At 42.7% G+C, this 12,485-nt stretch overlaps 1 protein-coding gene across 1 annotated transcript in view; it reads right to left on the minus strand.

Moving 5' to 3' along the window:
* Nucleotides 1–5,923: 5,923 nt before the first annotated feature.
* The window catches only part of cfap54 (cilia and flagella associated 54), a 211,481-nt gene continuing 204,919 nt past the window's right edge, over nt 5,924–12,485 (minus strand). The window contains exons 35-37 of the mRNA XM_078234599.1: nt 12,207–12,364; nt 8,414–8,571; nt 5,924–6,175 (exon numbers count right to left, since the gene is read on the minus strand). Coding sequence (XP_078090725.1) covers nt 5,924–6,175; nt 8,414–8,571; nt 12,207–12,364 — 568 coding nt within the window. The remainder of the gene's footprint in view (nt 6,176–8,413; nt 8,572–12,206; nt 12,365–12,485) is intronic.

A 12,485-nucleotide genomic window follows, 5' to 3' on the forward strand; every position in this document is an offset into this window, starting at 1 on the left:
TGGCCAAGGAATTAAATTCATACTTTGCTTCAGACTTCACAAAGGAAGACATGAATAATGTACCAAAGTTCCGAGAGAAACACATTGTAGTGAGGAGCTGAAGGAAATCAGCATTAGTAGAGAAATGGTTTTGGGGAAATTGATAGGATTGAATGTGGATAAATCTTCAAGTGCTGATAATCTTTTTTGATTTTATTTGATTTATTATTGTCACATGTATTAGCATACAGTGAAAAGTATTGTTTTTTGCACACCATGCAGACAGAGCATACAGTTCATAGAGAACGAAACGAGAGCGTGCAGAATGTAGTGTTACAGTCATAGCTAGGGTGTAGAGAAAGATCAAGTTAATGCAATGTAGGTCCATTCTTGAGTTGGTTGGTACGTGACCTCTGACTTTTGTATTTTTTTCCCGACAAAAGAAGGTGGAAGAGAGAATGTCCGGGGTGCGTGGGGTCCTTAATTATGCTGGCTGCTTTGCAGAGGCAGCGACAAGTATAGACAGAGTCAATGGATGGGAGGCTGATTTGTTTGATGGATTGGGCTACATTCACGACCTTTTGTAGTTTCTTGCAGTTTTGGGCAGAGCAGGAGCCATACCAAACTGTGATACAACCAGAAAGAATGCTTTCCATGGTGCATCTGTAAAAGTGGTGAGAGTTGTAGCTGACATGCTAAATTTCCTTAGTCTTCTGAGAAAGGTGGGCTTTCTTAACTATAGTGTCGGCATGGGGGAACCAGGACAGGTTGTTGGTGATCTGGACACCTAAAAACTTGAAGCCCTCAACCCTTTCTACTTTGTCCCCATTGATTTAGAGAAGGCGTGTTCTCCTCTACGCTTCCTGAAGTCGATGGCTAGTTTTTTCGTTTTGTTGACATTGAGGGAGAGATTATTGTCACCGCACCAGTTCACCAGATTCTCTATCTCATTCTTGTCATCTGTCTGTTCGTTGTTTGAGATCCGACCCACTACAGTGGTGTCGTCAGCAAACTTGAAAATTGAGTTGGAGGAGAATTTGGCCAAAGGAAGTGGTCCTAGAAATAGTAGATCCATTGGTGGTTATTTTCCAAAATTCTTTGGACATTGGACTAGTTCCTACAGATTGGAGGGAAGCTAATATAATCTTACAATTCAGAAAAGGAGGAAGAGAGAAAACAGGGAACTATAGACCAGTGAGCCTAATGTTGGTACTGGGGAAGTTGCTAGAGTCTATTATCAAGGATTTCATAACTCGGCATTTGGAAGGCAGTGGTATAATCAGACAAAGTCAACATGGGTTTACAAAGGGAAATCATGCTTGACGAATCTATTGGAATTTTTTGAGGGTGTAACTAGTAGAGTTGACAGAGGAGAACCAGTGATTTGTGGTTTATTTAGAATTCCAGAAGGCTTTCGACAAGGTCTCATGTAACAGACTAATCGGTAAAGCTAAAGCACATGGAATTGTAGGTAATGTCTTGAGATGGATAGAAAACTGGTTAGCAGACAGGAAGCAAAGTGTTGGCATAAATGGGTCTTTTTCTGATTGGCAGTCAGTGACTAGTGAGATACCGCAGGGATCTGTGCTAGGACTCCAACTGTTCACATTATATATTAATGATTTGGAAGTGGGAACGAAATGTATTATCTCCAAATTTGCAGCTGATACAAAGTTGGGAGGGAGAGTGGGCTGTGAGGAGGATGCAGAGACGCTTCAGCATGATTTGGACAAGCTGAGTGTGTGGACATGTGCATGGCAGATGCAGTACAATGTGGATAAATGTGAGGTTATCCACTTTGGTAGTAATAATAGGAAGATAGATTATTACTTGTATGGGTGTAAATTGAGAGAGAGGTGGATACTCAGTGAGACCTTGGTCTCCTTGTGCATCAGTCGCTGAAAGCAGGCGCGCAGGTACAGCAGGCAGTAAAGAAGGCAAATGGTACGTTGGCCTTCATAGCGAGAATATTTGAGTATAGGAATAGGGATGTTTTGCTGCAATTGTACAGGATGTTGTCCTTACATGAGGAAGGATGTCCTTTCTTCACCCAGACAGCGATGAATGTGTGGAATTCACTACCACAGAAAGTAGTAGAGGCCAAAACGTTGCCTGATTTCAAGAAGAAATTAGATATACCTCTTGGGGCTAAAGTGATCAAGGGATATGGGGGGGAAGAGGGGATCAGGATATTGAATTCAATCAGCCATGATCAAAATCTATGCTGGAGCAGGCTTGAAGGGCCAAATGACCTACTCCTGCTTCTAGTTTCTATGTTTCTAACCCTAGTTGCCCGAGGGCAGTTGACAATCAACCACATTGCCATGAATCTGGAGTCATGTGTTGGCCAGACCAGGTGAGGAAATATATTATTCCCCATATTTGGGCTGAAATTCTTCTAAGCCCTTTTAGACAATGGATAAGGCATTTATGTCAAATTGCTGCATATGTTATATTGGGCAGAATTTGACCAGTCCGGGGAAGGCAGTGAGCCAGTAAGTGAATGGTGAGGTGTGTTGGGATGGCTCCTGCCACCTGTGCCATTTTCCAACAGTGGCTTATGAAGCAGACTGACTGTTTGCTCCAAGCGAGGGAGGAGGGAGGGAGGGATTCAGCCTATTTTCATTATTTAAGGCCATTTTACAGGGACAGATATTTTGCCAGGGGCAGAATGGCTCCCTGTCACATGGGATGTCTGCAAAATCATGGAAGTAGCCTCGCTGTGGCAGTCTGGGGGGCCATTGGAGCCTGAGTCTCCAAACCTCTCAGAAGCATTCACGAACGTGAGAGTAGACCTCACAGCCCCAATGAATCCCCCAGAGAGATTTGGCCTGCGGCCATTCTGAATATTAAATTATATTTAACCTCGGGCTGTTGCCAGGGTTAGCGGCCTACCCAGCAGTACCCACTTCTCCCGGCTGAGATTTCTGGGCTTGTCAGCCCTCTGGTTGGGCCAGCAGCATCAAGATCAGCTCGCTGTTCTCAATCAGGTGGCCCATTTGAAAACTGTCATTTAGGATTCTGCCTCTGGTAAAATCGGCCAGCCAGTCCCGCTGCTGCCAGCGAGAGGGTCAGGACTCAAATTGGTCCCAGTGCAGGTCTGGAAGCCCCGCAGTAAAATCAAAGTTACATCTTTGTTAAAGAAGCACAAGCAAGAATTTGTGGAAATACATTGACTGCGCAAACATAATGCACATTATTTCAATCCCACTGCAAATTTCTCATGTTTTGCTGTTTATTTGGAGGGAACACACGGTGAAATCCATGTGCCACTACACACATACCAAGGGTAGTTTGTGGCATTAAAATGCACAGGTCAGTTCTCCTAAATGAGAAAAAGCACAACATAAAATGGGAGAGAAGATTAAAGCATCACTCACTGTGTAATTGCATTGAAGTAGATGGCTATGTCGACTAAATGTTCCCACTTGCTTTGATTGCAGAGCAATTCTATAGAGTACAGTGTCACGGAACACACCAAGTGTAAATCAACCACATTTAAATCATCAAATGGTTTTTCAAATTTCAGACTAAATCCACCATGGTCATCTGTTATATCTCCTACACAGCTAGGAACAGGAAAGGTGCCATCTGGATCAACAAACTGTTTAAGAAAATATGAAAAGAGAAAGTTAACCATTGCATAAAAATACAAAAATTGATTTACTTTACATGGAATGTAATTATATGAACTGTGATATGTGTGCCATTGTAGTAAAAACAAGGAAATGAAACTGATGAGCTTAAACTAGTCAAAAGAAAATCGTTTCCACCTTGCAATTACTGGCCACTTTAAATATGAACATAGAACATAGAACAGTACAGCACAGAACAGGCCTTTCGGCCCACGATGTTGTGCCGAGCTTTATCTGAAACCAAGATCAAGCTATCCCACTCCCTATCATCCTGGTGTGCTCCATGTGCCTATCCAAAAACCGCTTAAATGTTCCTAAAGTGTCTGACTCCACTATCACTGCAGGCAGTCCATTCCACATCCCAACCACTCTCTGCGTAAAGAACCTACCTCTGGTATCCTTCCTATATCTCCCACCATGAACCCTATAGTTATGCCCCCTTGTAATAGCTCTATCCACCCGAGGAAATAGTCTTTGAACGTTCACTCTATCTATCCCCTTCATCATTTTATAAACCTCTATTAAGTCTCCCCTCAGCCTCCGCTCCAGAGAGAACAGCCCTAGTTCCCTCAACCTTTCCTCATAAGACCTACCCTCCAAACCAGGCAGCATCCTGGTAAATCTCCTCTGCACTCTTTCCAGCGCTTCCACATCCTTCTTATAGTGAGGTGACCAGAACTGCACAAAATATTCCAAATGTGGTCTCACCAAGGTCCTGTACAGTTGCAGCATAACCCCACGGCTCTTAAACTCCAACCCCCTGTTAATAAAAGCTAACACACTATAGGTCTTCTTCACAGCTCTATCCCCTTGAGTGGCAACCTTTAGAGATCTGTGGATATGGACCCCAAGATCTCTCTGTTCCTCCACAGTCTTCAGAACCCTACCTTTGACCCTGTAATCCACATTTAAATTAGTCCTACCAAAATGAATCACCTCACATTTATCAGGGTTAAACTCCATTTGCCATTTTTCAGCCCAGTTTTGCATCCTATCTATGTCTCTTTGCAGCCTACAGCAGCCCTCCACCTCATCCACTACTCCACCAATCTTGGTGTCATCAGCAAATTTACTGATCCACCCTTCAGCCCCCTCCTCCAAGTCATTAATAAAAATCACAGAGAGCAGAGGACCAAGCACTGATCCCTGTGGCACTCCGCTAGCAACCTGCCTCCAGTCTGAAAATTTTCCATCCACCACCACCCTCTGTCTTCGATCAGACAGCCAGTTACCTATCCAATCGGCCAACTTTCCCTCTATCCCACACCTCCTCACTTTCATCATAAGCCGACCATGGGGGACCTTATCAAACGCCTTACTAAAATCCATGTATATGACATCAACTGCCCTACCTTCATCAACACACTTAGTTACCTCCTCAAAAAATTCCATCAAATTTGTGAGGCACGACTTGCCCTTCACGAATCCGTGCTGACTATCCCGGATTAATCCGCATCTTTCTAAATGGTCGTAAATCCCATCCCTAAGGACCTTTTCCATCAATTTACCAACCACCGAATTAAGACGAACCGGTCTATAATTACCAGGGTCATTTCTATTCCCTTTCTTAAACAGAGGAACAACATTTGCCACTCTCCAGTCCTCTGGCACCATCCCCGTGGACAGTGAGGACCCAAAGATCAAAGCCAAAGGCTCTGCAATCTCATCCCTTGCCTCCCAAAGAATCCTAGGATATATTTCATCAGGCCCAGGGGACTTATCGACCTTCAGTTTATTCAAGACTGACAGATATGACAATGATTAAATTGCAAAGTAACCAGCTTTGCAAATAAGAACAACTTGTATTTACTTAGCAGCTTGAACATAATCAAGCTTCCCAAGATATTTTACAGAAGTGTTATCAAACAAAATTTGGGCCAGTTTAACAAGGTTTCACACCAAAAATTTGATCAAAGTAGCTTAGTTTTAAGAATGTGTTCAAGAATAAAAAAGAGAGGCAAACAGATTTAGATGGGGAGAGTGATGAATCTGGAATGCTCAAGAGGCCAGAATGGATAAGTGTAATTATTTCATTGTGTTGAAGGCCTGGCATTTACAGAGATAGGGGAGGGGAGAGAGAAGCCGTGGAAGGATTTAAATACAAGGATGAGAATTGTAAATGCAGCTGCTGCTTTAACAGGGATAATGGGTGAATAAGATGTGGTGTGAAACACATCTCAAATTTAATTCCTCCACTGAAATGTTTTTTCTCCAACTTGCCTGAACCTGGAAATTACTCAGAACTGCTTCTGTGCTCTGCTACAGAGCAGAAAAACCTCTCAGGCCTTAGACTACACACTTCAATCTCATTAATTTAATTGTGATGCTGCTACCTTGATATTATTGTAGGTCTTCTGTAGTTGCACGACCATATCGAGGAGACTCTGTGCAGCTAAGTAGAACGGCAGACAAAGGATATTCTTGACTCTGTCTATAGTTAAAAAGGTTCCTTTCACCTGCTCCATAGTGGTTACATACGTCACTGCAGTACATGCAAAATTCCACATAAGTCGACAGGCATTCTGCAAAGCTGTCCAATAGCTTCCACGGTGTGCAAGCACCTAATATTACAAAATGACATTTAAAATGTAAATATTATTTTTAATGCTGTTTTCTTTCCACCTGATCAGACTGTTTTGGGTAACTGATTCAGGATTTCTGTGAAAGCAACACACATTTTAAAATGTATTGAGAAGCTATGGAAGTGCCGATAGTGCTTCTAACAACCATCATTCCTAGTATTACCTGATGAAAGTCTGAACAAATTACCTAAATAAAAATGTAATCTTAAAGCATAAAGCATGATTGAAAGTGACAACCAACAGACTATATTAAATGTCGCTACTTCCTTTATATTTAAATTGTGAAAAATAAGCAGCAATGAATTACTTTGATTAAACTGCAGGATAACCAAGCAATTACTTCAAATTTTCAAGTCATCTGACGCAGATGATTCCTATCATTCTCCTCTTTCTCTGGAGTCTCACCTTCCAACTTGGAGACTGGAGGCACAACTATATGATCTATATGATGGTGCAAATACTGATAGCATAATCTCAGCTCCAGTGTTCAGAAAGCTCAAAGTATCTGATTAAGACATCGAGATTGCCCAATTGTCCAGAAATATCCATTTGCTGAGGACTTAGAGGTCCCACAGAGAGGTCCATATCTTCCACTTGTTATGATTCAGGTCAGAAACTTCAAAGTGTTTTATGAAGCCTGTCTGGATCATAAGTTTTGCATCTTGAATTTGGCGAGGATAAGCATGATAGGTTTCACTTCAGATATGATTTAAATAACCCACTAGGGAGCTTTTATCAAACAAAATTTATTTAAGAATATAGTTAACATGTATAGTAAGAAAATTAGCAAGAACTCTTAACAATTACAAACAAGAAATAAAACAACCACTATACAGTATAACCCTTAACAAGTATATCTAATGTGTTCTAATCAAACCAATCCCGTAAACAAAAGACCCTTTTCACAGGTTTAACACAGCAGAGACTAATGCTCATGTGATACTAGACTTGAGACCTTTGGATGAAGTCCGCAGTTCTCTGGATAGACTCAGAACAGTTTGAAGTCAGAACAGCTTCTCAAAACTCCAGGAAAGCCACCAACAGCAAATGCTCTCCTTCAGGAAGGCAAAACCTTGCTTTCAGATAACCAGCAGAATTTCCAAATAAAACAGTGAGAGAGAGAGAGAGAGAGAGACTTCTGTTCAGCTGTTGGAGGGCCGAAGGGCTGTACTGTTCTTTGTTTAGCTTGCTGTCCCTGTTAAAACTCAACTCTCACTGCAACTCCAAACTGAAAATGAAAAAATGCCTATCACCTGACCTACCAACTAGTTTTTTCTCTATCACTGCAGAGTCATAAACATCCCAGTAAAAATAAACAAACCCCCGTTTAAGTAGTAATAAAAAGGCATCTCCAGTCAAACTGGTGCCATAATAACTTCAGCTAAGGCTGTGAGCTGAGAAACACTGACTGTGAGAGCTGCAGAGATCACGATTTAACAAGAAAATCTCTTAAAGATACACTAATGTCACACACTTCTGTCAACACCACATAACCTGAGCACTGGCCAGCATTACAGCATGCAATGATAATCTATCTAATGACAATCTATCCAAATCTTCATTTTGTTTGTAAACAAAATAGGAGTTTTCCTATTAAAACAGTGAATTATGTTCATCACTGATTTCCTCCTGTTGAAGATCAGGAATACCATCTTAGAACTTCATCTATTTCCGCTCCAGACATTATCCAAGTGTACAGATTAGGGAATTCCATTTGCAGGACATCTGGTAGCCTGTTTTGTATGAGTTATGTCTCTGACAGGCCATTTCCACTAATATTACAAGGACATTTTGCCTGAACCTCTTTTGGAACTTTCAGCTGACCTTGGATGAAACAGCTCATTAATGACACCAGAGCACTTTTTCTGGCGAGTGACAGAACAAACACAGCTGAGATGGGGTGTTTGTGACCACAGACTGGATTATCTGGCCTTCCCAGAAGATCCCACCACAGCATTCAGCCGGAGAATTCCGGCCCACATGTCATGATTTTCACCACAGAGATGAGATAATTGGCCTCCATTGATAATCGCCATGCCCATTTGTAAAGGGAGAGTGAATTGAATGAAGCACATGTATTTTTGTAAGCAATGTCTGTACGTCAATCAGCCAATTTCTTTTCATTGGAAAGAAAGTAACAATAGAGAAACAAGTATAAATTTCAATGACCGTTACCTTCCTAATATACTGCAAAACAGTTTAAATAAATTAAATTACCACTGCTCTTCTGATGTATAAAAATGCTTTTTTCAATTGGTCTAACATCAAAGTGCTTGTTATGCCTGTTTCTCCGACGCTGGATTCAGGTTCCCCGATCGCTGGAGTCAGTGGAGTGTTTGGACCGCTTTCAGTGCTTTCAGAAACAGCATCAGTCCCTTCCATTAAAAGAATATATAACATATTAAATATGGTTTGTATAAATATTCATTATCCACTCTTTTATAAGTGTATTGCCAAAACCAGACAATGAGAAATGAGTTTTAAATTATTTCGCAAACAAGGTTTTGCACCAAAGCTTCAAAGACGCGATTCCAACTAAACAGTCCAGACTGAATGTTCTTTCAAACCTACATGTAAACCATTGGGTGGAATTCTCCCATCCGCCCATGGCGGGTTTGGTGGTGGCAGGAGCGGGGAATCTGGTGGGAATCAAAACGTCAGTGTAAAATTCCGTTGTAATTCTCCCAATGATGGATTAATGGCGGGCCGGTATTCCCGCTGGCAGGGAGCTTATCGTCATTTGTGTTCATTTGCAAGTCATGAATATTTATTCAAACAGCTGCCTGTCAGAAACTCGTCAGGCCTTTTAATGCAGCCAGTGTGAATTTACATTGATCTGAAACCTGATTGTGCACAAGGCGGTGCTCAGTTTACCAGAGACTTCAAGGTGAATGCAACACACAAAGCCTACCTGCCATAGTGCAGCACTGCTCCTGATGTACACCAGACTGCCGGTTCCTGCCCCCCATCTCAGTATTGAGCTGGTCCCATGGAACCTCCAGTGTCACCGAGAAAGATCAACGCTGTACATGGGATTGGGGAATATGAGGGTCTCCTTCCCCCAGGGGCCATACACCAGTGTCTATCTAGACAGCACTCTGCTGCTGGACTCATGCAGCCACCTCAACAAAGGTCCAAATTTTGACTGGAGTTGGTGAGAGGGGAGGCGGGGAAGTGGACTGACAAAGACAAGTGGGTGAATGTGGAAGAAGGGCTGTGCAAAGATTGGGCTGGAGAAAGGCCACCGCATTTAGTCACAAAATGGGGGAATTCCACCCGCAATGTGTGATTGTGGAGTCATTTCCTTATCAAAGAAGAATCACAGAAAAGTCTCAACTGTAAAAGCATTTATACGCAAGGTGCACAATCAGGCCTCAAAACTTAATCACCACTGGTACTTGCATGAGGTAGAGGGTGTAAGTGCTTTTGTATGAAGAGTTAATAGATGGCATATGCTAATATATGACAGAGATGATGATGTACCACTGATAGTCTGTCATGTATTACTCTTTGGTAAGTGTTTGGAATTGTGCCTCAGAAGTACGTGCCTACTCTATTTTAAAGCAGTGTTAAAGGAATACCGGAATAGATGTACAGTCTGCCTAAGAACCAAGTCCCACGCTGAGAGTCTCAGACAGCACGGTGAGAGGGGACGAGGGAGACAGCACAGAGAGAGGGAACGAGAGAGTCAGCACAGAGAGAGGGAACGAGAGAGTCAGCACAGAGAGAGGGAACGAGAGAGTCAGCACAGAGAGAGGGAACGAGAGAGTCAGCACAGAGAGAGGGAACGAGAGAGTCAGCACAGAGAGAGGGGACGAGAGAGTCAGCACAGACAGAGGGGACGAGGGAGTCAGCACAGAGAGAGGGGACGAGGGAGTCAGCACAGAGAGAGGGGACGAGGGAGTCAGCACAGAGAGAGGGAACGAGAAAGTCAGCACAGAGAGAGGGGACGAGGGAGACAGCACAGAGAGAGGGAACGAGAGAGTCAGCACAGAGAGAGGGAACGAGAGAGTCAGCACAGAGAGAGGGAACGAGAGAGTCAGCACAGAGAGAGGGAACGAGAGAGTCAGCACAGAGAGAGGGGACGAGAGAGTCAGCACAGAGAGAGGGGACGAGGGAGTCAGCACAGACAGAGGGAACGAGGGAGTCAGCACAGAGAGAGGGAACGAGGGAGACAGCACAGAGAGAGGGGACGAGAGAGTCAGCACAGAGAGAGGGGACGAGGGAGACAGCACAGAAAGAGGGAACGAGGGAGTCAGCACAGAGAGAGGGGACGAGGGAGACAGTATGGTGAGAGGGTCAAGGCCTCCTCGTCAATGCTGGCAGTTCTCCCTTCAGGTCTGATCAAGAATTTTTTGAAAGGAGTATTTATCTTCTTCAAGCTCCAGCCACCTTTCTGACCTGGATTCCCTCCCAAACAAACTAAGCCCTCAAAAAACAAGTAGAAAGAGGTTATTAATTGCCTCAATTGGGATTTAAATTGATATTTGAAGAATGTGGCCAGGTTCATGACTTTGTGACCTGTCCACGTATGGTATTATCTAATACCGTGATGACACAGGAATGTCAGCTTCACGCCACATAACATGCTCTGCAAAGTGGGAAACCCTTCAGATTACAGAACATCAAATTCCTCCCAATGTTTCTGATCATGATGACCCTGGAATCACGACCACTCTCTAAATGTGAGATGAGATAGGATAGTCTGAAATCGGACTTGTTCAGATTTTCCAACCCATCATTAGACCCTTACACAATTGGGAAATTCCCAGAAAAGATGACAAAGCGACCATAGCTGGTCTCTCCAATTCTTTAGGGGCTGCATAGATGTGTGGGTGAGGTTAGGGTCAGAGACTGGCAGAAGCGAGTGAAAGCTGGGGGTTTAATATGCTGAATCACCCCCTAATTCCCACAACAATGGAGAACGCAAAACCAAAAGAGAAAATGCTGGAAAAGCTCAGCGGGTCTGGCAGCATCTGTGGGGAGAGAAAAGAGCTGACGTTTCGAGTCCAGATGACCCTTTGAGCTTTGACAAAGGTCATCTGGACTCGAAACGTCAGCTCTTTTCTCTCCCCACAGATGCTGCCAGACCTGCTGAGATTTTCCAGCATTTTCTCTTTTGCTTTCAGATTCCAGCATCCGCAGTAATTTGCTTTTATAAAAGAGAATGTGAGACTCATCCTCACCACTGCACAATGCTTCTTTATACGGTCAGCTGGTATGACTTGGGTCTCATTGTAAATTCTGCCAGATGTTTTTAAAAGTTGCAATTAAATTGATTCAGTCATTCGGCAGCAAATCAGGGGCATTGTTTTGTGAAGCTTTACATTTTATGATTCAAAAGTTGCAACGTTCAGATTAAATTTTCTTACATGACTAGTAATTAGCTACTTTTTAAAGTTCACCAAAATTTCATTTTTTAGTACTTTGTTAAACTGATAGGAGATTAATCAAACTAGTAATAATGTTGATTAAAATATATTCATACTTGCTTTAATATTTGCTATGCAGCAGTGGATAAATGCAGTCAACACAATCCTGAATGTGTTTGATATTTCTACTCAAGTCTCAGTTCCCACTGTCCCAGTGGAAGCTATAAGCACTGGGAGCAAAGCTGAGAAGTACATCATAGATCAACTTTATATCTAAATAATGAGGCATCTTTTTGAAAATAAATTGGATGTGAGCTTTTCTCGCAAGTCCAGTCCCAATTGCCCTTGAGAAGGTGGTTGTGTTGCTTTCTTGAGCCACTGCAGTCCATGTGGTGTAGGTACACCCACAGCTCTGTTGGGGAGGGAGTTCCAGGATTGTGACCAAGTGACAGTGAAGGAACAATGACTTGCTTCCAAGTCAGGGTGGTATGTGACTTGCAGGGGAACTTGCAGGTGGTGTGTGCCCATGCACCTGCTGCCCTAAACTATTCTGGAACATTTCTTTAATGTTTACTGATAGAAAACACATATTTAATTGGATGTTCAGTAAGCTGAGCATTTTAAACAGTGCAACCTACAGCCATGTTCTGAATCTGATGATTTCTCATTTTTTCGGAGTGAGTACAGTGATTCTTCAGGGATTTGTTGCATCATTTCTGAATCATACTTTTCTGCATCTATAAGTAGACCGCCACAATTATGTAGAGTAAAAATTTCAGGGTCCAAAATGGAATATCTGTAAACAACATGAAAGCAACAATTTGTTAAAGGTAAACTTTTCTTTAATATGAGTTACACAAGGAGCACCATTTTCTACAGCAATTGTAATTTAAAAAGATATAGGCAGGGTTTCCCAG

This window comes from Mustelus asterias, chromosome 19 (assembly GCF_964213995.1).
Source record: "Mustelus asterias chromosome 19, sMusAst1.hap1.1, whole genome shotgun sequence".
NCBI lineage: Eukaryota > Metazoa > Chordata > Chondrichthyes > Carcharhiniformes > Triakidae > Mustelus > Mustelus asterias.